This window comes from Bos indicus x Bos taurus, chromosome 11, assembly GCF_003369695.1.
Source record: "Bos indicus x Bos taurus breed Angus x Brahman F1 hybrid chromosome 11, Bos_hybrid_MaternalHap_v2.0, whole genome shotgun sequence".
NCBI lineage: Eukaryota > Metazoa > Chordata > Mammalia > Artiodactyla > Bovidae > Bos > Bos indicus x Bos taurus.
Window position 1 is genome coordinate 97,952,331 of NC_040086.1, and position 23,645 is coordinate 97,975,975.

Genomic DNA, 23,645 nt, shown 5'->3' on the forward strand with positions numbered 1-23,645 from the left:
CTCAGCAGGTTACAAATCTGCATACACATTATGATCCCAGTTTTTGGAAAGAATAAATGTGTGTAGTGGGTTCATGGGGGCGGAGATTCACTTTCCTTTTTAAAAATAATTTGCTATGATCCGTTTGGATGACTTTTTCATGAGGAGGATGTGAACATTTTTTGGAATGTATGTGACCTTGCGCTGCATCCCTGGAGATCAGAGAATGCTCTGAGGACACTGTTTGGGGCTAGACTCATGTTAATTGCTTTTTTTTTTTTTTTGCTGAACCTCGGGGCATGTGGGATCTAAGTTCCCAGACCCTCTCCAGTGGAAGCACCGATTCTTAACCACTGTACTGCCAGGGAAGTCCCTCGTGTTAATTCCTTTAAATCAACCCCTTGCAAGCAAAGCCCCCCAATGAGGTATGTTCAGAGGGAGAAGAGAGGCCTCATCTCTGCATCCCAAATGAGGCCTGAGGATGTGGCATCACCTGGAGGCCCCATTCTTGCCTCCACGTGGAGATGCACCTTCACCATGAAATAGGCTTGTACTCAGGTGGCGCCATGTCCAGACCTATTTGCTCCAGGAATCTGTCTCTTCTCACGATGATATCATATAGTATGATTATTACGGTGGTGGTGTAGTCGCTAAGTCGTGTCTGACTCCTGTCACCCCATGGACTCTAGCCTGCCAGGCTCCTCTGTCCATGGGACTCTTCAGGCAAGAAGCTTTCATCCATTTGTGCCTTTACCTACTACTAAGTGAGCTGAGGGGAGCAGAGAACAAAGGTGGGGAGCGGCAGGGTGGGCAGCCCCTTGTTGCTGCCCCTACCCTTCAGAGTGACCTAGGGCAGGGCCCCTCCCTACTTGGGATCTGAGTGTGGCCATCTCTGCTGGACAGGACTGACTTGTGTGTAACAGGCTCGCCCAGCCCCCACCCCCCACTTACCAGCTTCAGCCACAGTGGCAACCTTCTGTCCCCAGAGGAACCAAATCTCCCTCACAATCTCCCCTCTCCTCTCACTCATCACCAGGCTGATTCCTGTCCAGTCTTCACTGCTCCATTCAAACATCACCTTCTCAGGAGGCCTTTCTTTTTTTTTAACTCCTTTTAAAAATTTTTATGTATTTACTTTTGGCTATTCTGAGTCTTTGTTTCTGTGCAGGCTTTTCTGAAGTTGCAGCACGCTGGGGCTCCTCTCTCGTTGTGCTGCTCGGGCTTCTCCTTGCAGTGACTTCTCTTTTTGTAGAGCACACATTCTAGGGGGCGTGGGCTTCAGTAGCTGTGGCTCCCCGGCTCTACAGCGCAAGCTCAACAGTTGAGTGCACTGGCTTAGTTGCTCTGCAGCATGTGGGATCTTCCCAGACCAGGGATCGAACCCATGTCTCCTGCCCTAGCAGGTGGATTCTTTACCACTGAGCCACCAAGGAAGCCCAAGAGGCCTTTCTTGATTGTCAGATATATCCTCAAAGCTCTCTGTCCACATGGGGAATAACTGGACTCTAGGGCTCACTGGGGCCTGAGATTCTCACAAACTGAGCCATCCAGGGATAGAGTTGGCCCCCAGTCCATGCCTCCAGACCTAGCTCTGTCTCTCCTGGACAAATCCTGGCGTGTCTACAATCCTTTAACCTTCCCACCAAGAGGTGACAGCCCAGGACTTCCCTGTTGGCCAAGTGGTTAAGACTCCACATTCCCAATGCAGGGAGCCCAGGTTCAATCCCTGCTCAGGGAACTAGACCCCACATGCTGCAATTCAGAGTTCATATGCCGAAACTAAAGATCTCTCATACCACAACTAAGGCCCGGCACTGCTAAATGAATAAAATAAATTTAAAAAAAAAAGAGGTGACATCCTTTGCTACCTTCATGAGGTTGAAGTTTCTTTAGACAGTACAGTGGTAATGATGATTATAATCACAGTAATCGTGGCTCTAATTATTCACTGTTTCAGGCACTGTTCTCATATTTTCTCTGAATTATTACATCATTGAATCCTCCTCATATAACCCTATGAGATAGTTAATAGTCTTATCCCCTTTTTGCAGATGCAGAAACTGAGGTCCAGGTAGGTGAAATGACTTGTCTAAGGTCACTGGGTTAGATAGTGGTTGGCGTGGGATTTGAACACTGGGCAGTCTAGCAACAGAACTGTACCCTTGATCCTCAGTACACAAGAGTATGTGCCTTGTTCCAGACTTATGGGGAGCTCCTCATTGTAAGATGAGGCAGTGCAAGCACAGATGCCTGGACCACTGGTGCCCCAAAGCCCCTGGGAAATCTTGGTGCCCAGCCCCCAGCCACACGGAGAAAGGCACTATGTAGAGCCCCAGCCTGGCCCAGCTGGCTTCCACAGTGACCTTGCCTGACACAGCCAGGTGTCTTGGCTTCATCCACCTGGACTACTTTCTTGTCTTTCTCTCCCCTGTGATCCACATTCTAGGAGGGTTCAGCTTCTGCATCTTGCTAACCTCTTCATCCCCTTATGTCTTGTTTGAGGCCTGGCATGAAGTACCTGATCAATACCTGTTGAAGAGGGACTTCCCTGGTGGTCCAGTGGCTAAGACTCCAAGCTCCCAATGCAGGGGGCCCAGCCTTGATCCCTGGTCAGGGAACTAGATCCCACATGCCACAACTAAAGATCCTGAATTCAGCAACTGAAAAAAAAGATCACACCTGCAACGAAGATTGAAGACCCCACGTGCCACAGCTGAGACCTGGCACAGCCAAATACATAAGTAAACATTTTTTTTAAAAGCCTGTTGAAGAATGAATGAATCCAAAGGGCCAGACTCTGAGCAGACGTCATGACTAAATATAATGGCTTGGCTAAGTGCTGCATAATAAAGCCACTGAGAAATTCAATACAGTCAGCATTTATTGAGCACCTGCTGTATGCCCAACAAAAACCCCATCAGAAGGGACTAGCATTTCATTTCATGTGCATTAAAAGCATGCAGATTACAACAGCTGGTGCAGTATAGGCTATAAACATGGAAGCCCAGAGTCTCACCAAGCTCCATTCACATCTTCACTCCATCATTTTCTGGCTTTGTGCCCTCAGTCACATTCTTCTTTGCGCCTCAGTTGCTTCATCTGTCAAGGAGAACTAATAGGAACTCCTCCCCCGTCCTGAGGGTTGACTCTCTCAGCCCAGTAATCTGGCCCAGGGAGAAATGTCCAATGAGTGTTCCTGTTGCTGATCTGCCAGTACAGTGGTGGTTACAGCTTCAAGGGCTCCAGAGAGAATTCTCCCTCGTTAGGGCTCAAAATAGAGGGTCAAAGCCACTTCTCTCATTTAACTCATTGGCCTTCGGGACTCCCAGCTTCTCAGCACCTGGGAGAACCACCTGCAGCATCCCTCCTTTGGTCCTCACCAAGCCCTGTGGGAATGAGTGTGTGTGTGTGTGTGTGTGTGTGTGTGTGCGTGCTCTCAGTCGCTGTCATGTCCGACTCTTTCTGACCTCATGGACTGTAGCTCTGCCAGGTTCCTCTGTCCATGGGATTTCCCAGGCAAGAATCCTGGAGTGGGTTGCCATTTCCTCCTCCAGGGCATCTTCTGACCCAGGGATTGAACCTTTGTCTCCTGCATCCTCTGCATTGGCAGGAGGTTTCCTTACCACTGAGCCACCTGGGAAGCCCCATGGGAATGAGGCCAGTGTAGATATCAGGTTCATTTCCTTTCTGATTCCATGCCTTTGCTTATGCTGATTCCTCTGCCCAGAACATCAACCCTTCTCCACACACACACCCCCAAGTGGCATTTTATCCATCCATTCTTCAAGCCTGGCACAATCATTTTCACCGAACCCGAGAACAAAACCAAAGCACTACTAAACAGCGGGAAATTATGCATCTGCGAACAAGGAACTTGACCAATCTGTTCTTACACTGAGAGACCTCAAAGACTTACTGTTGCTAAAAAAAAACAAGTTGCATATAATAATATATATTAGAGCTTCTCCAGCTCTGATGAGATTCCTGTGCACAGGAATCTCCGGGGCTCTTGATTCTTGTTAAATGCAGGTTGTGATCTAGCAGGTCATGAGTGAAGCATGAGATTGTGTATTTCTGACCAACTCAGGGTGATATCCAGGCTGCTCGTCTGGCATGGGTGATTCAGCAAGACAGGATTTATAGTATGATCCCATTTCTGTAAAAAACAAAATGAATATACATGGGATAAACCAGAGAATAAACTCTAAATAGTGGTTATCTCTGGGTGGAAGGATGATCAGAAGTTTTCAAATACTGTGTAAATTCTGATTAATACAATATGTTTCTCTACTGTAATTAGGAAAAACAAACCAGCCACAATGGCGCCCCTCTAGGCAGAGTGTAACTGGCACCCTCTAAATAAATGAATGGCACCAATCCAGGCTTCATCTCTGCCCTCTCTGGTTCTCAGAGCATAACAACGGGCTGGCTGGGAGCAGCCACACAGGATGTGCAGTTCCACATCCACATCCAGCTCTCTGGAAGGTTGTGATCATCAGCATTCTCAAAGCAGTGGTTTAATAAGGGTCGCCTGAGCCTCAGGCCGGGGCCATGCCCTTCACGGGCATTCCAGTCTATCATTATCCCCATTACCCAGATTAGATCACTGAGGCTCCAAGATACGGAGGAACCTGGATCACACAGCTCATCTAAGACCCAGGTCATGCTCTTGGAATGGGATCCGCTTTTTCCTCTCTGCCCAGATGTTCCCCAGATGTCCACATGGGTTACTCCCGTACTTCCTTCAGGTCTGCTCAAATTTTTACCTTCCCAGAATCCTCCTCCAACCACTATATGCAAAACAGCAACACAGCCCCCACCTCCAGCTTCTCCAGCTTTCTTGTCTTCCAAAGTACTCATGACTATCTGACAGTCATATTCATTGGCTCATTTGTACTTTGTCCTTCTTTTTCTACTAGACTATAAGCCACATGAAGGTAAAGGCTTCATCCATTTTGCTCCCTGCTTTATCTCTGAGGTCTAGCAAAGCTCCTGGCTTAATAAATATGTCTTAAATGAGTGAATGAACCACAGTCTCCAATTTACAGACTACTGATCTCCCAGCAGTGGCCCCGACTCTGTTCACAGATGGTGACCTACTGACCCCCAGTAGAACAGGGCTGCTGTTTTTGCTCAGTCTCGAAGTCATGTCCAACTCTTTGCAACCTCATGGACTGTAGCTCTCCAGGCTCCTCTGTTCTCCAGGGTTCTCTCTCTGTTCTCTGTTCTCTCTTCCCTAGTCTCCTTGTGGGAAGTCCCAGTTAGGTTCCTTAAATGCAGAGGTGGACAGCTTGGCTTGGGGTCCCATGGTCTTTCTATGTGAAAAAAATAAATAGGGTAGGGTTTCAAGAGTCCTGGATTCGAGCCCTACTGTTTTACCACCACCCTGATGGTTTGGGGAGAAGACTTCACTTACCAGGACAAGACGTTCCAACTGTCCCAAGAAGGCCCTTCCAAGTGTCAGGGCCTTTGTACCTGCTGTTCATTTGGCCTGGCTAGCTGCTTTTCGGAGAAGGCAATGGCAACCCACTCCAGTACTCTTGCCTGGAAAATCCCATGGACGGAGGAGCCTGGTAGGCTGCAGTCCATGGGGTCGCTAAGAGTCGGACACGACTGAGCAACTTCACTTTCACTTTTAACTTTCATGCATTGGAGAAGGAACTGGCAACCCACTCCAGTGTTCTTGCCTGGAGAATCCCAGGGACAGTGGATTCTCCTGGTGGGCTGCTGTCTATGGGGTCGCACAGAGTCGGACACGACTGAAATGACTTAGCAGCAGCAGCAGCAGCTACTTCTCATCATTCAGGTCTCTTCTCAACTGTCACCTCCACAGAGAACCCTCCTAACCTGCCAGGCTAAAGAGAACTCTTTATATGCTGTTTATTTCTCGTGTCATTATTAGTATACACTATCTTCACTTGTACTGTTTCCTTTATCTGTTTATTCATTTACTGTCTGTCTCCACTGTAAGATCTATGAGGGTAGAGACCTGGTCTGTCTTGTTTACTGCTATATCTCTAACGCCTAGAACAGGATATGGCTTACAGTACGTGTTCAGTAAATATTTGTTAAATTAATGCTCTATATCTTTTCCTTGTAGAAACAGGGAGATTGAGGCCCAAAGGCGGGAAGGGAAATGCAGGAGATAAATTAGTGTTACAACCTAAAGTAGAAGGCAATGAAGCCGAGTGAAACTGAAGGTCAGAAGACTGACCTTGGAGGAGGCCGTGCCTTCAAGCCTCAGTTTCCCCATCTGTAAGAGGGAGTGAGGCAGCCACGACTACTCTCCAAGGGGTCTGGTACTAAGGGCACCTAGGAGACCTTGTCCGTTTCCAGGAAAGATAACGTGCGATGCAGCATCTGTGCCTCCCCCAGACACGGCTCGAGCGCCCCCAAAAGCCGCAGAAGTTGAAAACTACAGTCCCCATAGTGCCACGGGCGGCGCCTGCGCACGGCTGCTGACCCGCTGCGCTGCGGGCGCCCCCTCGCGGCACCCCGGCGCAGCGCGGCGCTCCGATCCCCGAGGGGCGGGGGGACCCGCGGCGCAGAAAAGCGTCGGAGCGCGCTGCTGCATCCGCGGAGCCGAAGCCGGGAGCCCAAGCGGCGGCCGGATCGCAGCCTGCTGGGCCAGCCGCAGCCATGGGCAACCGTGGCATGGAGGATCTCATCCCGCTGGTCAACCGGCTGCAGGATGCCTTCTCCGCCATCGGCCAGAACGCGGACCTTGACCTGCCGCAGATCGCCGTGGTGGGCGGCCAGAGCGCCGGCAAGAGCTCGGTGCTCGAGAATTTCGTAGGCAGGTAGGAAGCGGCGCGCCCCGGGAACGCGGACTCCTCGCGCCCGGGTCCTCCGGGTCTCGGGACCCGGCCCCGACGGCGCCGGGACCTTGGAGCCCCTGGCGCTGCACGGCGGACAGCTCGGCCCCCTCCGCCCCCACCTCCAGCCAGAACGAGGAGGCGGCCCTCCCCCGCGACGAGAGCCCTTCGGGGGCGCAGCGCCCTCCACCCCCCTCACCCACGCTGGGCTGCAAACGTCAAGCCTGCGGCCGCGGGCTCACGCCCCCCTCCTCTGCTCCATCCTTTAGGAAGACAGCAGACCCGGGCAAAGGGCTGCTCCCCCACCCCGAACCCCTCATGGGTACCGAGGGGCCTGCATGACTCCCCTCGGTTCTGGGGGGGTCTCTTGAAGCGGGCAGCACCCCTGGGCCTGTGCCCCCAGGCTCTGTGGACAGCTCCCCCTCCTCTCGTGGGGATTCCTGGACTGCGGTGGGGGGACACCCCTCCCGTCGCCCCTGGGAGAGGACATGGCCCCTTGAGCATCGGGGACCAGATACAGTCTCCCCCGTCACACACACCTCTGCGGCTCCGGCCGCCATCCGTGCGCAGCGCGGAAGAGGGGGGAGGCGCGACTGCAGGATGAGGAAGAGGGGTTGGGGGAGCCAGGGCCTCTGAGCCTTCCCCGAGCCGCCGGCCCCTTGCCCTGCCGCCGCCCCTGAGTTGGTGGGGAGAGGGGGGGCGCCTGTCAGTGTCGTCCTCCCCGTGGCCTGGCAGAGGGATTGGAATGGAGGGAGAAAGCGGTGGAGTATAGAGATGACTAAGACAGGGAGGGAGGCGGGCTGGCTGGGAGGGGTGGGGGGAGCCATTTGCACGACCTAATCCCCCTCCTGCCTCGGATCCCACAAGGCGCCGGGAGGGCCAGGTGGCAAGGAGTCAGGGGCCACCACCAAGACAAAGAGCCCTGGGTTTAGGGAGGCAGGCAGGGTCGTGACCACCCCCCAGGCTCTCCCCAAGAAGGGGAGACAGAGATGGGCTTTCCGGGGGCTGAGAAGGAGAGAGAGGCGGGCGCTCTCCCGGGGGGGCTGGAGGCGGAGTTGGGGGGGCTGGGCAGACTGAGGGAGGAGGCAAGAGAATTGCCGCTGACCTCCCCACTCTGTCATCTGCCTTCCTCACCTCCTTCAGAAACCCTAGCTTTCTTCCAATGACCTTCATGGGTAAAGAAGCGGATGACCTGTGCCAGAGAGGGAGGCAGGCAGAGAGGGCTTCCTCCTCCCCCCATCCCAGGGATGGCAGTTCTGGGCTGAGACATCCTGGGTCCCAAGCCATTTCTGCTGTGAAATCTCCAGCGAGTCACTGCCCTCTCTGAGCCTCAGTTTCCCCATCTCTAATATGGGCGATTAGACTGGATGGTTGTCCCCGCGCCTCAAATGACCTGGGAAGGCCCAGTGTCAGCCTCAGGGGTGAGAGAGAAGGATACTGCACTGAACGATGTATCTGTGGGACGTGGGAGAGCCACTGTGGGGGCGGCTGGGCCCATCTGATCAGCAGGGGGGGCGCCGTCTGTCTCCCAGGGAAGGGCTTCCAGAGAACCTCTTTCCTGCTCATGTGACCCCACCTTCCCCCAGAGCTGCAGAGATGCAGACAAGAGACACAGAGATGGTCCCTGTCCCTATGGCCTGACAGTCAGAGCGAGGGGGGTGGGAGGACCCTGGAGGTAATACAGCCCCTGAGCCCATCATGCTTTAGATGACAGTCGTGGACATCCTGCACTTTTCAGGGTACAAACCACAGGCCCGCCTTTCCCCCCTCTACTCACGCATGCTCCGTGCCTGCTGCGTGCTCTGGGCAGGGGGCACCAGAGGGCAGCTGACCTCAGCCACCGTCTGCCGGGCCCTTCCCCTGTGCCTCCTGCCAGGCTATATGGGACAGGTCACAAGAGCCCCGTGAGGTGGGTACTGTGATGACCACCCTGCAGGGGAGGAAACTGAGGCACTGAGGTTAGAGACCCTGTCCAAGGTCACAGGGCCAAGAAGGACCGTGTCTGTCAGGCTCCAATCTGGGGCCCGCACCACCTCTAAGAGCCCAACTCAGCAGTGAACACAGGGACGTGCAGCTGCATGGGCCCCCACTTTCCCCATCTGAGGAATGGGCCTACTGCCAGCTGCTGCCCTGCCTTCCTGAGACATGGGTATGGGGCTCCAGCAAGTTCACGAGTGTAAAAGCCCCCTTTTATAGACACATGGAAGGGAGATATTGATGTTCAGTTAGGTTTGGGGCTTGTGTGGGCCAGGAGACCTAGCCACTGCCCTCTCGGAGTCCACCATCCAACCGAGAGAGGTACCTGGGGTAGACAGCACAGCAGGCCAGCCACAGCTGACTTCTGCAACTGTTAGCTTGTTGAGGGGTCAAGTGAGATTCAGACTCTGCCCCCAGAGGCTTGGACCCTCTCGTTGCCCTCCACAATCCAATAGCCTTTGACTGCGGCCCCATGGGAGGATACTCAGGGAGGATACTGCAGGTCTGGGGCAGAGTAGGGGCCCAGCATGCAGTGGCATGCATGGGAATGCATCAATTGATTCTCATGAAAGCTAGTGAGGAGACCAGGACTGGAGTGGGACACAGGTCCACTGGGGTCCCCACAGTCTGCCTCGCCATGGATCCCCACCTCTCCACCCTGGACCAGGTCCCCAGACCCGTGTGCATGGTAACAGCCGCCCTATCTCCTGGGGTTTCCCGGGAGTCAACCCCCCATGGAGAGGAAGTGGAAAATATATCAGAGGAAGCAGAGGCTGCTCCAGGCTTCCGGGCACCCAAGAGGGCCCTGTTGTCATCTCTGCAGTGGCGGTGGCCCAGGCAGCTGCCCAGGACCCTGGCAGGGCTGCTCTGGGTCTATGCTTTTTCTTTGTCTCCCTTTTACAGAAAGGAAGACTGAGGTTGATTCATTCAGCCATCCAGCAGATGTACGTGAAGAAGAAAACTGGGGGCCATAGTCAACGCTAGGAGTGAAAAGGGCCACTTTCCACAGGGAGGTCAGAGAAGGTGTCTGGGAATCCGTGGCATCTGAGATGAGAACTGAGGGACAAGAAGTCATGTGACTATTTGGGGAGAAGCATTCTAGGCTGATGGAACAGCACATGCAAAAGCCCTGGGGCAGTAACGAATTTGGTATCTGAAGAACAGAAAGGAAGCGCTGTGGCTGGTGTTTGGTGAGCAAAGTGAACACAGCATGGGAGAGGTAGGCAGGGGCCTCAGATTAAGCTGAGGAACTACGTTTGTTTTCATTATTATCAGAAGCTCATAAGTAGTGGAATGACTTGAGCTGCTTCCAGCATGTGTGTGACTTGGGAAGGGGGACAGGAAACAGGAGCAGAGGCTGCTGCGCTGGGCAAAGAGGGGCTGGACCAGGGCGTTAGCAGAAAGAAGGGGAGAACGGTGGAGTTCAGGATGTATTTTGGAGGATGGTCCCACAAAACCTGCCGGGGGATGAGATGTAGAAGGTAAGGAAAGAAGAATCCAGGATGACTTTAGCACCTCGACCCTGGTGGGCATTGGTACCATTAACGGAATCTGGGAGGAGCAGGCTGGGGGTCGGGGGATAAGATCAGGAGTTTGGTTTTGAACTCATTGAGTCTGAGATGTCAGGTGGGCAGTGTGGTGATGGAAGTCGGAAGCTCAGAGGGAAGGCAGGCTGGAAATATAAATTTGGAAGAGATGGGATGTCAAGTCGTGAGCATAGATGAGATCATCTCGATGGTGAGCGCAGACAGTGGAGTGTGCGTGGGCCCCCGGACACCCCAGCACTTTCTGAGCAGATGTCTGGGGCCCCAGGTTTCCCTTCATCTGCCCCCAGCTGCGTGACCCCTCCCCACTATACCCATCCGGCACCAAGTCAGGTGTCCTGGGATAGGCTTCCAGGCTCCAGCACCCCTGGCCTCACTCACTCTGAGGCCCAGGCATGCTGACCATCGGGCACTGCCCATCTTCCCTCCTGTTTGGCCCCCCGGGCAGGCCAGGGCCAGCAGGAGTGTGACAGAGGGGCTGAGTGCTCAGGCTCTGGAATCAGACCTGGGTTTGCAGTTTAGCTCTGGTACTTACACTCTGGGCAAACTTGGGCATGTTTTTTAAACCCTGCCCAGCTGCTACTTCCTCATCTGTAAAATGGGGATAATAATAGCACCTCCATCAAGGGACTGTGGCGAGTGTTGACATCATGCCCGTAAAGCACTCAGGGTCAGGTCTGGCCCAGAGGATGTGCCCATTCTGTTCCTGCCTGGGCATAGATACCAGCTGGGAGGAGAGGCAAGGATGCAGGTGGGGCAGGGAGCCTGGTGAGTGAGCCTCTGCCCAGAGTCCAAAGGGCAGCCTGGGGGATAGGGTTTTGGTTTCCTCTGCTGACTCTGCCTACCCCAGCTCAGGCTTACTGAGTTGTTGGTCAGTCACTGAGTCGTGTCTAACTCTTTGCAACCCCATGGACTGACTGCAGCCTGGGGATCTTCCCAACCCGGGGATCGAACCAGCATCTCCTATGGCTCCTGTGTTGGCAGGCAGATTCTTTACCCCTGAGCCAGCTGGGAAGCCTTTTGCTCAGGCCCCCTGCCTCCTGTCAATCCCCCGTGTCTGCATTCTGGTCCCAGCACAGACCTTGTGCCAGTCTCTGGCCTCTGAGAGCCCTTCTCTTGGTCAGCCCCAGCCCCTGCCATGGGGGACAGACTACTAGAATCTGTCTCTTCCTCTGAACACTTCAGGCTACATCCCATTTCCCAGATTCGGAGACTGAGGCCAAAGAGGATTAGGACATAATTGAGACATCGCAAGTAGAGGGGCGGAGGGAACTGACATCTCCTTGGCACTTGCAGTGCGCCAGGCCCTGAGGATAGAGCTGTGAACAAGCCAGACCCATCCCTGTCCTCGGGGGACTCACAGCTGAGCGGGACAGACAGAGGCTGCATTACACAAACAGCTCTTATGTTGTGGGTTTGAAGAAGGGTACCAGGAGCCTGATGTTGTAGGGAGCAGGAGTCGTCAGGGGGCCAGAGAAGGCATCTGAGCAGTTAGGTCTGTACCTGAGCGAAAATAGGACTTGGTCAGGCAAAAGAGTGAACCACTCCAGGAGCAGGGTCCCCCCTGAGGAAAGCCAGGGGTGGAACCCGGAGGAGAGAAGGGCAGTGAGGAACAGAGATCGCAATGAGATCAGGCTGGTCTGGGAGGCGCTTTGGGCCCTTCAGACACCCCGACCCAGAGAGACCATGATGCTGTGCCCCTCCCTGCCCAGAGCATGCTCCTGGCACATGCCCTCAGCCAGACCTGTGTGCCCATCCCTGCCAGAGGACGTCTTCTCCAACCCCCTGCCCCACCCAGTGGCCCCAAGGAACTGGGAATGAAAGGTGACTCTGGCAGACAGCATCTGATCCCGGCGTCAGGAGAATCGAGTTTCCCTGCCTTGGCTGGGGTCGGAGGGTCAGAAACAGGGAGGGGACACAGGCAGGCCAGTGCAGAGGGGTCAGGTGGGAGCAGAGGCTGCCAGTCACTGAGGCGGTGCTACCAGGCCTGGAACAGGAGGCAGAAGTGGAGCCCACGTGCCGTATGTCTAAATATTCCCGTTATAAATCAAGCTAAGGAATTGCTAACTACAGTGTGTTCTGCCCTCCCACCTTGACAAACACACCTTCAAAGCAACCTGGCAGGATGGTGTGGAATTTAGAATTTCAGACTCCTCAGTTCTGAGACGGGGTAGGGACTCCCCGGGCTGCCCTCATCTTCCAGCTCTATCAGCCTTAGCCTCGAGGTTGCCTCCTCGCACTGAGGGCAGCCCACAGGTGGGAAAGAACCTAGAGGTACACTTGAGACTGAGAGAAAGTTCCAGGGCACTTAAGTGTGGCCTAGGAGGGCTGCACAGGAGCCTCCCTGGTGGCTCAGTGGCAGAGAATCCACCTGCCAGTGCAGGAGATCCGGGTTTGATCCCTGGGTCAGGAAGATCCCCTGAAGGAGGAAATGGCAACCCACTCCAGCATTCTTGCCTGGGAAATCCCATAGACAGAGAGCCTGGCGGCCACAGTCCATGGGGTCGCAAAGAGTCAGGCTTGACTGAGCAACCAAAACAACAGTGACAAGGAGGGGTGCACAGGCTCCAGCTGGGCACCTTCCCTCCATCCCCAGGAACCCCTTGCTTCATGGGAAGGTGAGGCCAGAGATCCCAGCAAGGATGGGGCCCAAGGTCAGGGCCCCGAGCCCCCAGGCCCAAGGGCAGTGCTGCTTATCGTCTTCTTGGAACCAGCAACCTCTTAGCAGGAGGAGCATCATCCCGTTTTCAAGTGGTGAAATGGCACAGAGAGGGTAAGGGACCTGCCTGAAGTCACACAGCGGTGCATCGGAGGCAGGACAGGAACCAGCATGGGTCTTCTGTCTCCATGTGAATGTCCACCCTCTTCACCCCAACCCCCGTGCGTGCCTCTCCATACACCTTGGCTTCTCCTCCTCTGCTCTCCTGGTTGTCTCTCGGGCACTCTTGCCCCCTTCCTGGACTGAACTCTGGCTAAGGAGTACCAACCGTTTGCAGCAGTCAGCTCTAGCAACTTGGAATTCCTATGTTGTTGTTCAGTCACCAAGTCGTGTCTGACTCTTTGCAAGCCCACAGACCACAGCACATCAGGCCTCCCTGTCCCTCACCATCTCCCAGAGTTTGCCCAAGCTCGTGTCCGTTGAATCGGTGATGCCATCCAACCAGCTCATCCTCTGTCGCCCTCCCAGTGCCCCAGCCAGAGGCCCGGGGTCGGGTCCCAGCTCCTCTCGCATCCTCCCCATCCAGTGCGGCCTACAGACCCTGCGGGTGTTGCCCGAGTCCATCCCTTCTGTGCCTGGGCCATCATCACCTTTGTCCTACCCAACACCCAGGACAGACTCCTCTCTTGCTATTCTCCGTCGGGCAACTCAGAACTTTCTAGGGCTTCCCAATCCGATGCCTCTGCTTGAAGCCCTTCTTAGCTCCCTGCCCTCCAAGCAGGGCCTTATCTCCTGAGCTGGGCCCCTGAGGCTGGCCGTACCCAGCTGGGCTTCCCCTCCGGGGGCCACCTAAGTATCTTACAGCTCATGCGGAAATGGGCTGTCCCTCTCCCTCACTCTCCTATTCTCTCTGCCAGGAAGGTGCCTCACCCCACCTCTGTCTTCTTCCTTCACTGGCTCAACCTCCAGATCTCACATCAGCCAACACCTCCTCTAGGATGCCTTCCCTGACCACCCTCGAGCCCGTGACCTTGACGTGTGGGGCAGGACTCAGTTTTCTCCCAGAATGAGGGACCACAGAGGAAGAAAGAGGCCCTTGACCTTGGGCTGAGAGCTCCTGGCAGAGGAGATCCAACCAAGGTTATTATGAACGTTTTACCTGTTTATCACTGTGCCACTCTTTTGTCCCCAATCTTAGCACAGGGAAATGAGGCCACCAGCCCAGAAGAGGAGAAACATCTCAGCAGGTGAATGCAATGCTCCCTGGCACATGTAGGCACCAAGCCCAGGATGGGCACTCAGGTGACTCACGACAGCACCAATGGGCAGTCTGCTAGTTAGATCCTTCTACAGTCAGGGTCTCGAGACATCCCCTCATTGGCCATAGGAGGGAGCTGCTGTATTGTGTCCCATTTCATGGATGGGGAAACTGAGGTTCAGAGCAGGGAGATCATTTAGTGGAGCTGAGATTCCTTCACCTCAGGCTGTTTGTGGTAAGAAATAACAAGCCAGGGACTTCCCTGGTGGTCCAGTGGCTAAGACTCTGTGCTCCCAATGCAGGCGACTCGGGTTTGATCCCTGGTCAGGGGACTATATCCCACATGCCACAACTAAGAGTTTGCATGCTGCAACAAAGACCCAGCACAGAGAAATAAATGAAAGAAATGAGGATCCGGAAGTAACTCCATATTGAGCGACTTGGGAAAAGTCCATGCTGAACTGTTAGACAGAGCTGCTACCCAAGTGTGGCTCAGAGCCCGGGTCCATGAGGGGCACCTGACTTTGTCTCTCTGAGCCTGTTTATTCCCCTTCAAGTTGGGAAAACTGGCCATGCCAACCTCACACAGCCGTTTGAGCATCAATCAAGAGGCTGCAGGTTTCTTAAACAACTTTATTAAGGTAGAATTTACATGCTGTAAGATTCGCCCATCTTTAGTGCACACTTCAACGATTTTTAGCATATTTGTGCAACCATCATCACAATCCAATTTTAGACCACTTCCATCACCCCCGAAAGAAACCTCGTGACGATGCAGATTTCAGAGCCCCCGGAAGCATCCTTGGCCAGCAATCAACAATCCATCAGGGTTTGCCATGACTGTTCTTATAAGTGATAAAAATGTTTACAATGCTGAGGCCCAGGTGTTGGGGGTGATGGTGGCTTTTTATTTTTTCAACATCTTATGTATTTTCTGAAAAAAAATTTAATGAGAGAGCATATGATTTTTTTAAAGCAGGAGCAGAAGAAATCGTTTCCGTTTTGAAAGTATAAAGTCATCAACACTTGAAAGAAAGGGAGGGAGGGGGGAGGAAGACAGGGAGGGAGGAAGGAAAGAGGCAAAGAAGAATGGTAGGAGGGATGGAAGGATAAGGTGAAAAGCAAGATGGCATGTTTTCTTTAATATTGAAGAATGGTTGTTGTGGGGAGAGTGCCAGGCTTGGAATCCAGGGCCCAGGGCACCAGTCTTACCCTGTCACCAACTCGCATTGTGAGCTTGGGCGACCCTCTTTCTTATGCCTCAGTTTCCACATCTGTACAATGAGGGCGGTGATGGGAAAATTGGAGAAACTCCTTCCAATCAGTCTTTTGGCCGACAAGGGTGTCCCGAACGCCTGCTCCGTGCCAGGCTCCAAGCTGGGTGCTGGGAATACCGTGGTAAAGAGGGCCAACCCAGGCCCTGCTCTCAGGACATTAGAATACCAGGGGAAGCTAAGGCCAGGGCTGCCCTGAAATCTTTAAACCTCAGCTGGAAATTCATGGGCTGTGTGACATGGGCCAGCCCAGGGCCTCCTGGGGCGGCAGGAACAGAGAGGGACTTGTTGCCTGGGGGCAGTCTCACCTCCTCCCCACTGTATTTCTTGGCCCACCCACTCCCTCGCCTCCACCCTGGCTCCCTGCTTCAGAAGGCACCTCACAGTCTGTTGGGCCCCTTCCCTTCCACTTCCAAGGCAAGATTGGGCTGGAAATATTCTGGCCTCCACCCACTCTTCTGGCCAGCCCCCAGGAAACCTATCTTCCAGCTCCCTCCCTGCAGCATCAATTGATGACATGGTCCTGGGAACCCAGGCTGTGTGCTCAGCTCCCTCAACTTTTATTTCTCGTCATTGCTACCATGCCTGAGTACAGACATTAAGTTATATAGGCCTCGCAGAAACCCATTTTGCTGATAAGGAAACTGAGATTCAGAGACGTCTGATGATTTATCCATAGTCACACAGCTCAGACATCCAATGCCGGGCCTGTCTGATATCAGAGTCCAGGAAACAAGAGACTTACAAGGATGACCACCGCTGGGCGCACGCCAGCCCAAGCATGCTACTTTCTGGTGGTATTTGAGCTCAGCAGGACTTGGGAACCAGGGTCCCAGAGCAGTTGTCAGACTAGGAGTGGCAGCTCTGGGTATAATTCCTCCAGGCCCCTCTGGGGTGACAGTGCCAGTTCAGATAGGCCGTATGTGGTGCCTGGAGGTGGTGAGATGTGTTTATTTCATCCCCCCTGTGCTTCAGGTTTGAAGGTACCTCTGCAGATGGCAAGGCAAGGCCTCCCCAGGAAACCACCATCTGTCCAAAATGAGTGGGAGGAGCTGGCATGTCCCCATCCACCCCTCCCACACGTCAGTCGAGGCTGGTGGGCCTGGCACACTTTTCTCTGAGCACCTGTTCTGTCCTCTCTTGGGCAAACCAGGAGCTTAGTGGGAGGTGCAGAGGTGGCTCTGGCGGGAGACCAGATCAGGCCCGAATCTCCAGTGCGAAGGCGCCAGGGGACACCTTATTATTTTTTTAATATTTATTTATTTTTCTGCACCAGGTCTTAGTTGCAGCCAAGGGGGTCATCGTTTAGTTGTGGCATGTGGGATCTAGTTCCCTGATCAAGGATCGAACCCAGGCCCCCTACCACTGGACCACCAGGAAGTCCCCAGGGGGCACTTTAACTGAGGGTATGGGGCAGTCTGTCCAGGTGAAAGGAGGAAGCTGTGGAGTTGCTCAGCCATGCTTGCTCCTTCCAGGGTTGCCTGAGCCCCTACGATAGCCCATCCTGTGCCCAGCATGAGAATCCTGTGCCCAGCGTGAGAATCCAGCGGCCAGTGAGGCACTGAGTCTGGATGTGGGAACAGCTGTGCTCATCACTGCCTGTCCAGGCATGAGCCTAGCTGAGAAGCAGGCTTCCGGGTCCTGGGCCCATCTCAGCCATCCCTTCCATTGCTGTGCGGCCTCACAGCTCCCTGCCCGTCTCTGGGCCTCCATCCTACCCCCTGGACAATGACAGGGAATGAGATGTTCTCTGAAAACTCCTCTTCCTTGAGGTCCATCGTTTCCAGCCAACATTATGTGGTCAGGATCCTGAGATCCAATTCAGTGCCTGGAGGAGGTGAGGCAGACGGTTCTTCAGGATCTTGGATTCCTTGCTGAATTTTGGGAGGATTCTCCGAAGGAGGGGGGCTGAGGACAGGAGGCTCTCCTTGGCAGCTCCCTCCAGCTGCTGAGTGCCCACTGTGTTCCAGGCATGGGCTAAGGCTCTAGGAATCATTGTGCAGCCACGTGTGGTCATTTATGATGCCTCCTTTAGATCATGTGGTTTACAACTGAGGACCCTGAGGCCCTGAGGGTGAAGCAACTTGCCCAGGGGCACCAGGCTGGGGAATGGCCAAGTCAGGACTCGAACCCAGGGCCTCTGCCTGGCGCTGGTTCCTCGTCACCGAGCCAGGAGCCTTAAACTTGATGGGAACATGGGGATTGTGTTTAGAATCCAGATGCCCTCCTCCCCTCCCCTGCGCCCCCCAACCCTGAAGATTCTAACCCAGCCTGTCTGAGGAATGTGCATTTGAACAAGCCACCCAGGGAATTCTGAGAGCCTGGGCCAGGGCCAAGATGGGGCCCCTCGCCACCTGGGCACCCATCCCCACCCCAGCCTGGGAAATCTGGGTCTGAGTAGGCACTGCTCCCACACATGCTCTGTGCTCTAATCTCTGCTTCCCATAAGCTGCTTGTCCTTTAAGTAGCCCTGGGAGGCAGCAACTCGGAGCAGGCTGGCCCAGACCCCTGATCACCCCTCCAGCTGGGCTCTGGGTTCCCCACACCCTCTATGTGGCACCTCAGGGACCTCCACCCCTCAGGCCTGCCAGGGCCAAGTGGGTCCATCTGTGCAGGAAAGGGGTGAGGGAGGGTGGTGCTCTCAGGCTAGAGCTCCAGGGAAGGTTCATGTCTCTGCCTGGGGAGGGGCTCTCTGTGGGGAGTCCCATCCTTTCCAGCCCTGCCTGCAGTTTCCATGGCAACCACTGTTGCCATGGTATTGCTGGGTGAGGAGAAGGTGGGGAAGAAGGTAGACCCCAGGTCCCCATATCCTCCCCAGCCTCTGTGAGCTGAGATGCCCTATCTCTCTAGTCCTGGGGGGCGGGTCCCAAGTACTAGAGGGTCACCCTTGCAAAGAAGTCAACGAGTAAGGGCTAAAGACAGAGACAGGAAGTCCCTCCCCCCCCAGTTAACCACCGCCCCCTCTGTGCTGCCTGGTGCACCTCCATTCCAGCACATGTCACACTGCATCACATTATCTGTTTACTTGTCTGTCTCTCCCACCACGCTGTGAGTGCCTTGGGGTGGGAACCGTCTGACTCATCACCTCCCATCCCCCGGGCCCAGCACAGGGCCTGGCACAGAGCAGCTGCTCCCAAATATGTTCTACACTGAATTTAATTGAATTACATAAAAAGCCAAGTCTGGCTCCTCAGGTTTAGAGGGCAGCAGAGTTTGATGGGAAAGTTCCCAGGCTCTGGGGTCCGACAGCAGTGGGTTTGATTCCCCGGTTCTGCCATTCCTGACTGGGTGACTTTGAATGAGTCATTTCACCTCTCTGAGGCCTTGGTTACCTCATCCGTAAAGTTATCTTCTCCATATGAGAGCACTTTTTGAGGACTTGGGGATTCAGTTCGCTTTTATTATTTATTTTTGGTTCCATTGGGTTTTCACTGCTGCCCGCGGGCTTTCTCTAGCTGCAGTGATAAGGGCCTACTCTTCGTAGCAGCGCTCAGGCTTCTCACTGCGGTGGCTTCTCTTGTTGCGGAGCACGGGCTCTAGACGCACAGGCTTCAGTAGTTGTGGCGCACTGGCTTAGTTGCTCTGTGGCATGTGGAATCTTCCCTGACCAGAGATCAAACCTGTATCTCCTGCCTGCATTGATAGACGGCTTCTTATCCACTGTACCACCAGGGAAGTCCTCAGCGCCCATTTTTTTAATGTAATTTTCTGGCCATGCCACACGGCATGTGAGCTCTCTGTTCCCTGACAAGGAACTGAACCCGCGCTCCCTCAGTGCCCATTTATTAAGCACCTCTTGTAATGGAAAAGTGCGAGCCCTGCCCTTCTGAACCTCACAGTCTTGCGCAAATGAAAAGCATTTGCCTGGCACCTAGAAATGATGGATAAATGCAGGATTTATCATGCTCCTTCCCCACAAAGTGGCTGACTCCTCCTCATTAGTCTCTGCTCTCCCCAGAGGTGGGGCAGGGTGAGGACAGAGAATGGAAGAGCCCTCCCCAGGGCCCCCAGATGAGGCCTTGAACCCAGAAGCCTGGGCTGATTCTGTTGTTCCGGGGACACTCTGCCCTTAACCTGAGGCACAGAAAGCTTTGTGAGTCCAGGTCAGGCTCTGGGCTCCGGGTAGGGCATCCAGGTTTCTGTTCTGGCTCTGTCCCAGCCCTATAGTACCTTGAGTGTATGCTTTCCCCTCCCTGGGCCTTCATGTGCCTCACCATGAAGGAGATCTCTGTGGCCCCTTAGCTCCCCTCTTTCCTGAATCCTGGCAATCCCCTGTTTCTAATCCCAGTAGCCTGATCCCTGAAGAGGCCTCCACCATCACCCTTGTGCTGGCTTGGGTGGAGCTGTGGGTAAACAGGTGGAGTGATGAAAAGAGCTGACAGGACAGAGAGAAGTGGCACCCTGAAGAGTTAGCCAGAAGGACTGCTGAGGCTGAAATTGACATAGCAGATGTCTGAGGAATAGACATCAGGTCTACAGGCAGGAAGTGACTTTGAGACCCCCTCAGTCCAGTCATTCAAAGGGATCTGGGTCTGCTGGGAGATGATGGGCAGAAAGCCTTCACCAGAGGGTCAAACAGATCTACTGCAGGGTCTAGTAGATACAGGCTGGGCAACATGAATATCTCTGAGCCTCAGTTTCCTCATCTGTAAAATGGGGATAATAATACTGTCTTCCTAGTGAGGCTATTGTGTAGAGTCCATGAAATATTGCCCACAAAGAGCCTGGCATGTGGTAGGCACTTAAGAAGCATGAGTCCTTTTCCTTGTTTCCTCCTTTCCCTCATCCCCCTCATCCTCAACCCCAGCCAGATGGGGCCAGAAAAGGGGAAGTGAGATCCTGCCTTTCCCCACAGCGGAAAGGAGGGGACGAAGTGCAGCTCCATTTCCTTGGCACCCACTCTGTGGCCACCGGACATTTGGGCATTGGGGTGGGGCACCTCATGCCCCAGTTTCTCCTGAGTTGAATGGCAGTGATTGAGTTGGGGCAGGGACTTCCTGTTGGCTCAGAACCAACACAGGGCAGACTGAGAGAGGTCTGAGGGTCAGTTCAGACTCACAAATTCTGTGACCCAGAGGACTTGAGGGTGGTCTTTTCCATCTTTCTCAGCTGCCCTCTCCCCTTCATGAATCCCTTGGGCTGAGGTGTGGTGAGGCACTTCCGGGGAGCTTTGAGGCCCCCGGTGGCAGGACAGGCGTCCCTGGGACACAGGGAGCCTCCTCAGACCTTGACTCTCCTCTCATCCTCAATTCACTGCAGGGACTTCTTGCCCCGAGGATCTGGCATTGTCACACGACGCCCCCTGGTCCTGCAGCTGGTCAATGCTACTACAGGTATGGGCTTCCCCTCTTTGGACCTCATTCCTCATCTGAACAGCAGGGATAAAAATGCCTAACGGAGAGGAGGCCTTGTTGTCGGGGGAGGAAGAATAAGGCAGTGTTTTGTGTGTGTGTGTGTGTGTGTGTGTGTGTTTACGTGAGGGGTCTTTTCCCAGTGGGAGATGAGACCCAGGTAAGCTTTGGTTATGATGCTTTCTCCCCCGCGCCCGGCTCCTTCTGGGGCAGAATATGCCGAGTTTCTGCACTGCAAGGGGAAGAAATTCACTGACTTCGAAGAGGTGCGCCTGGAGATTGAGGCTGAGACCGACCGGGTGACCGGCACTAACAAGGGCATCTCTCCAGTGCCCATCAACCTCCGCGTTTACTCGCCGCACGGTGAGATCTGACCCTGGCCCCGCCCCCGGCCTCTCAGCTCCCTCGCCGAGTCCCGCCCCTTAGGAAACCGTCTCCTTGGCCCCGCCCCTTAGCCGATGCCTCACGGGCTTCACTCCTCGGCAGGTCGTATTCTGGCCCCCGAACCGAGCCGTGGCTCCGCCCACCTCTGGCCACGCCTCTAACGGGTCTCCGTTTTAGCCCTCCGCGTTTCCCTAACCCCACCCACCTACGGCCACGCCCCCAAACACGTCCTTTCTAAACCCGGCCCTGTTCCTTAATCCCCCCGCCTACGGCCACGCCCCTCGCCTTGAGCCCGCCCTCTCGCCGCCCTGTCCAGTGCTGAACCTGACCCTAGTGGACTTGCCTGGAATGACCAAGGTCCCGGTGGGGGACCAACCTCCTGACATCGAGTTCCAGATCCGGGACATGCTTATGCAGTTCGTCACCAAGGAGAACTGCCTCATCTTGGCCGTGTCCCCGGCCAACTCTGACCTGGCCAACTCTGATGCCCTCAAGGTCGCCAAGGAGGTGGACCCCCAGGGTAGGTTCCCACAGGCGGCCGACACGCAGGGCCCCGGGGGTCTATTCACAGGGTAAGGGGGAGCCACTGGAGGGTCTAAGCGAATAGCAGTGGGATCATATTTATGCCCTTAAAAGTCGTTTGGGCCACCGTGGAGAATGAATGGGGGCGGAGCACAGGCAGGCAGTGAGTGAAGGAGGGAGAGGGCTGGGAGATAGCGGGAGTGTGGTGGGATCGGGAGTGCCTGGGGTCTTCTGTATGAGGGCGAGTGCAGATGTAGACAACCCTCTCCTGCCACATCCTCCCCACCAGGTCAGCGAACCATCGGGGTCATCACTAAGCTGGATCTGATGGACGAGGGCACAGATGCCCGCGATGTTTTGGAGAACAAGCTGCTCCCGCTGCGCAGAGGTAGGTAGGCCATGCCCCTGACCCACGTGATAGCCCTTCCCTTTCACCTCCAGCCCCTCACTCCCTGCAAGACTGAATGCCCCTTGACCTCCACCCCACCCACAGGCTACATTGGAGTCGTGAACCGAAGCCAGAAGGACATCGATGGTAAGAAAGATATCACAGCTGCCTTGGCTGCTGAACGCAAGTTCTTCCTCTCCCACCCTTCCTACCGCCACTTGGCTGACCGCATGGGCACGCCCTACCTGCAGAAGGTCCTCAACCAGGTAGGGGCTCAGGCCAGGATGAAGTCTGGGAAACCAGCCTGAGAACAGTCATTGAAGTGTATTTTGGGAGGGTTGCCCACTGTCCCACAGTGAGGTAGCACCCGAGCTTCGTTGCCCCTTTCCTGGGGCCAGGAAGGGAGCCCTGGCACCCTGCCAGGATGGAGGGTGTCATTGATGAGGGCTTGGGCTTAGGGGCTAGGACTGGAGCGTACTTGGCTGAAGACCTTTGTACCTTCTGAAATGGGGAGAGGCTGATCTGGGGACAGGTGATCCCAGGGGACTCCTTGGATATTTCTCTGCCTGGAATGGGGCTTCCAGAATCACTGAGGTGTGTGTGTGTGTGTGTGTGTTGACAGTAGGGAGGCAGTGTGACGTGGGGCAAAGTTGGGGTCCCTGGAGGCCATACACCTTGTTTCTAATCTCAGCTTCGCCTCACCCACCAAGACTTTCCAGCTCTCTGAGCTTCTATTTCTACATCTGTAAAATTGTGATAAGACTCATTTCTTACAGTCATTGTGCATTTCAGGGAGATACTGTGTGGGGTGACCTAACCAGAATCCCAGAACTTGAGAATTACCTTAAGGGAGGCCTTAAACCTAGAGGGCACAAGGGGGCAGTCTTCCAGTCATCACTGCCCCTGATTTATTTCATCTGGTTCTTGTGGTGTCTAACACTATTGAATTAATCAAAACCAGGTGATTTCCAATAAAAATCTAAATTTCTGGCTTCTATTAAAAATGGCATTACTGACTCATTAGTTCAATTAAAACACCTCTGTGAGCACCTACTGTGTGCCAGGCAGCTTTCATTCCGGTGGGCAGGGCAGTGGTGGGCAGGGCTGTGGCTCTGCACCTCACCACGTCCACACGGGCCCCAGACATCCTGGTCCCTGCCTGGTCCTGTGGGCTTTCTGGGTCTCTGTGACCATGGTCTTCATGCTTTCCTCACCCCTACCCCCAGCAACTGACAAACCACATCCGGGACACACTGCCAGGGCTGCGAAACAAACTCCAGAGCCAGCTGCTGTCCATCGAGAAGGAGGTGGAGGAGTACAAAAACTTCCGCCCTGATGACCCAGCACGCAAGACCAAGGCTCTGCTGCAGTGAGGCCCTCCCCAACCCCTGACTCCCCATTGAGGAGCTGCCCCTCCTGCAGCCTTTCAGCACCACCGGGTCTCTCCCTGGGCTCCCTGCACTGGGTTGCTGCTGCCCCCTCAGGTGACACCAC

At 54.6% G+C, this 23,645-nt stretch overlaps 1 protein-coding gene and 1 long non-coding RNA gene across 10 annotated transcripts in view; one reads left to right on the top strand and one right to left on the bottom strand.

Annotated features, from left to right (window-relative positions):
- Nucleotides 1-2,842: 2,842 nt before the first annotated feature.
- On the bottom strand, nt 2,843-7,521 carry LOC113901695. 2 transcript variants are annotated; one of them, XR_003513508.1, is made up of 3 exons: nt 7,334-7,521; nt 5,084-5,294; nt 3,554-4,135 (listed from the first exon to the last, which is right to left on the bottom strand). It is a non-coding gene; the product is annotated as an uncharacterized LOC113901695 (long non-coding RNA). The 2 variants fall into 2 exon arrangements; XR_003513509.1 differs by having other exon boundaries at nt 2,843-5,294.
- DNM1 (dynamin 1) overlaps nt 6,486-23,645 on the top strand; it is a 47,884-nt gene continuing 30,724 nt past the window's right edge. For 5 of the 8 annotated variants that reach the window (XM_027556413.1, XM_027556411.1, XM_027556412.1 and 2 more), the window contains exons 1-7: nt 6,520-6,779; nt 20,766-20,839; nt 21,071-21,220; nt 21,558-21,761; nt 22,053-22,151; nt 22,257-22,417; nt 23,378-23,520. In XM_027556413.1, the coding sequence (XP_027412214.1) occupies nt 6,619-6,779; nt 20,766-20,839; nt 21,071-21,220; nt 21,558-21,761; nt 22,053-22,151; nt 22,257-22,417; nt 23,378-23,520 (992 nt within the window). In that variant the 5' untranslated portion in view covers nt 6,520-6,618. Of the gene's footprint in view, nt 6,780-20,765; nt 20,840-21,070; nt 21,221-21,557; nt 21,762-22,052; nt 22,152-22,256; nt 22,418-23,377; nt 23,521-23,645 lie in introns of all 8 variants that reach the window. The other 3 variants (XM_027556410.1, XM_027556409.1, XM_027556414.1) reach the window with 3 other exon arrangements.